Source organism: Chaetura pelagica, unplaced genomic scaffold (genome assembly GCF_000747805.2).
Source record: "Chaetura pelagica isolate M959 unplaced genomic scaffold, ChaPel_1.0 scaffold12, whole genome shotgun sequence".
Classification (NCBI taxonomy): domain Eukaryota; kingdom Metazoa; phylum Chordata; class Aves; order Apodiformes; family Apodidae; genus Chaetura; species Chaetura pelagica.
Genome location: NW_009952801.1, coordinates 155,121 through 157,542, shown reverse-complemented (window position 1 = coordinate 157,542; position 2,422 = coordinate 155,121). Strand labels below are relative to the sequence as shown.

At 47.2% G+C, this 2,422-nt stretch overlaps 1 protein-coding gene across 1 annotated transcript in view; it reads right to left on the bottom strand.

The window, feature by feature from the left end:
• Positions 1 to 2,422, bottom strand: part of GNG11 (guanine nucleotide binding protein (G protein), gamma 11) — a 5,850-nt gene extending 3,428 nt beyond the window's left edge. Inside the window, exons 1-3 of the mRNA XM_009994965.1 lie at positions 2,375 to 2,422; positions 1,064 to 1,240; positions 314 to 481 (exon numbers count right to left, since the gene is read on the bottom strand). Of these exons, the coding sequence (XP_009993267.1) occupies positions 314 to 481; positions 1,064 to 1,240; positions 2,375 to 2,422 (393 nt within the window). The remainder of the gene's footprint in view (positions 1 to 313; positions 482 to 1,063; positions 1,241 to 2,374) is intronic.

Genomic DNA, 2,422 nt, shown 5'->3' with positions numbered 1-2,422 from the left:
GGCCACTTCCTTCCCGGCGCGCCTGGCACCCCTTCCCCGAGCCGCTCCGGCCTTTCGACCGCTCCGCTAATTCTCCCTAACCGGATTAAAACTCTCCGCCCGATCTGGCCTCGCTGCCGGGGAACCGGGGCGTTGACACGGGCCCTGCACAGGGAGGGTCCGGCCGCCCCGGCGCGGCCACTGGCAGGGCGCCCGGCCCCACCGCCCCGGGCAGAGACCCTCGGTGTGGTGGCCTCTCTCCTCTCCCCCTCTGCCACCGTTGTGAGCAAACGCAGGTGGTTGCGGACGGCCGGGTGTTTTGGCTCTTTCTTACCCTGCCACCTCCTTCTGCTCCTCCTGCCCTTTGCGATGATTCCTGTGTGCCTGAGCTACCAGCATCCCTGGGCTCTGCGCTCGTCTGCCCAGCAGCTAAGGCAGCAGCAGGTGGTTTGCACGGGCACGTTCCTTGACGCTTGTGCTTTGCAACTATGAATGAACTGGACTAAAACACAGAAAGAATGGCTCTCAGGTCAAGTGTCCTGGCAGGCGGACAGGCACTCAACAGCAGACACAGCAACTGTCGTTCGGTAGGTACATCTGCAAAGTAGAATTTCAGCTCTGTGTGTGAGAGATGCCATGCCTGGCCTGCTCAAAGCATCTGTGGAGCCATGGAGTTATGGCAGGTGTCATGTGTTATGACGGGGCATCATCTGTAACAGAAGCAATGAGTTCAGAAAACACAAGAAGGAGTTAGGCCACCTTTCTCCTGTGCTTGCATATACTTCTGAGGTCTAGATCCTAAACAGGGGGCTATGCTCTTTGAAAACTGGCTGATCCTTCCGTGCATGCTTGTACAGCACCTAGCATCCCTGATCCTAGCAGGTGCTTTCCTACACCGCCAGTGGAGGCAGAATTCACCACCTGTTACATTGAACAGAGCTGCAGACCTGGAAGCAGTAATTAAAAGGGGCGGCATGACTCCTCTGATCTGGCACTTCAAAGGCCCATATAGGAAGTCGCTCCTCCCTCTTTCCACCTCCGGCTTTTCCCCTTAAAGACACTCCTTTGTCCTCTCCCTACTCACCAATGTAAGCAGCTGCCAGCAGTATGAAAGATTCACATCTTTCTTCTTCTGTACTTCTTCTATAGTGATCTGGGGTTTTTGTATGTCTTTTATTTTAGCTAGTTCACTAAAATCAGTTTCTTTATCCCTCCTGCCTGTGGCTACTGTCTGCCCTTCCCAGCTGTTGGTATGCAATTTCTACACCCCCATAATCTACACTGGAAGTTATATCCCCAAACCCCACCAGCTGTTCGTTCCTAGGTGGAACAGGGTCCCAGAGGAGTCAGGGCTGCTGGCAGGAGCAAAAACATTGTGGTACGGAAAGCCCTTGAGGCTGTGCTGGTGGCAGGTATGGGATTGAGCTGAGGGTGGGATTTGGCACATGGTTAGCATGGTTAGGGTGGGAAGGACAGTTGCATCTTGGTATCAATAACCCTGTAATGGAGAGCTGGTCAGCTGTTTCCTAATGTGAATGCTGACTGCGTTTAGTAAAGGACTTTCTACCACTTGCTATGTTAACTTTTACTCCAGTTCATGTAAGTATCTAGTACAGATACTTACCTAATCTAAGTGAACTTCTTTGCTGTACAGTAAAGGAGCAGCTGAATAAAGGCTACACTGTCCTGCAGTATTGATAGATAGGTGGGTTTAACTCAAACTTTGATTTGTATGTGTGTGTGTCCACAGAGGAAATGTAAAATATAGAAAACAATATCTACATGACAATATTAATTTTGTTGACACTGTTTAAAGTGGTATTTCAATGACTTTCTTTGCAATTCCAACAAAGTCCAACAAAAACTAAAGAACATCAGCCTAGTAATATTAAGAACACTACAGAGTTTCCTAACAGTAGAATGATGGCCTTTTGATTTTTTATTTTTTTTCCTGGAAATAGAAAATGTATGTTGTTTTTTTTCGCTTGTCTTTTGGTTTTGGGTTTTTTTTTTTGTTTATTTGTTTGTTTGTTCTGTGGGAGGTTTGTTTTGTTGGGGTTTTTTTGTTTGTTTTGTTTTGTTTTCGTACTGGAGAGTCCTAAGCTGTATTATATTTTCTGTGCTTAACAAGCTTAATGAAACTCCTCGAAATTAGGACACTTGTTGCTAACAGTTGTAGCTGTAAGATTCTAAAACATGGCAGATGTGTCCCATGCTGATGTCTCAAACTGTACCAGGATTTATTTTCTTGTCACTAAAGTGCCCACTTATCCTTTGGCAATTGGAGGTTCTGAAAAAAGGAACGATGCTGAATAAGGAGGGAGAGAGGTGCCATCCATGTCCTCTTAGAAGCCACCTAGGTAGGGTACGGATTGAATTTGTGCTTCTTTCTTACCTTTTGAAAAATAAAGACATGTAGAAGAACTAGGTAGTAATCCTCCAT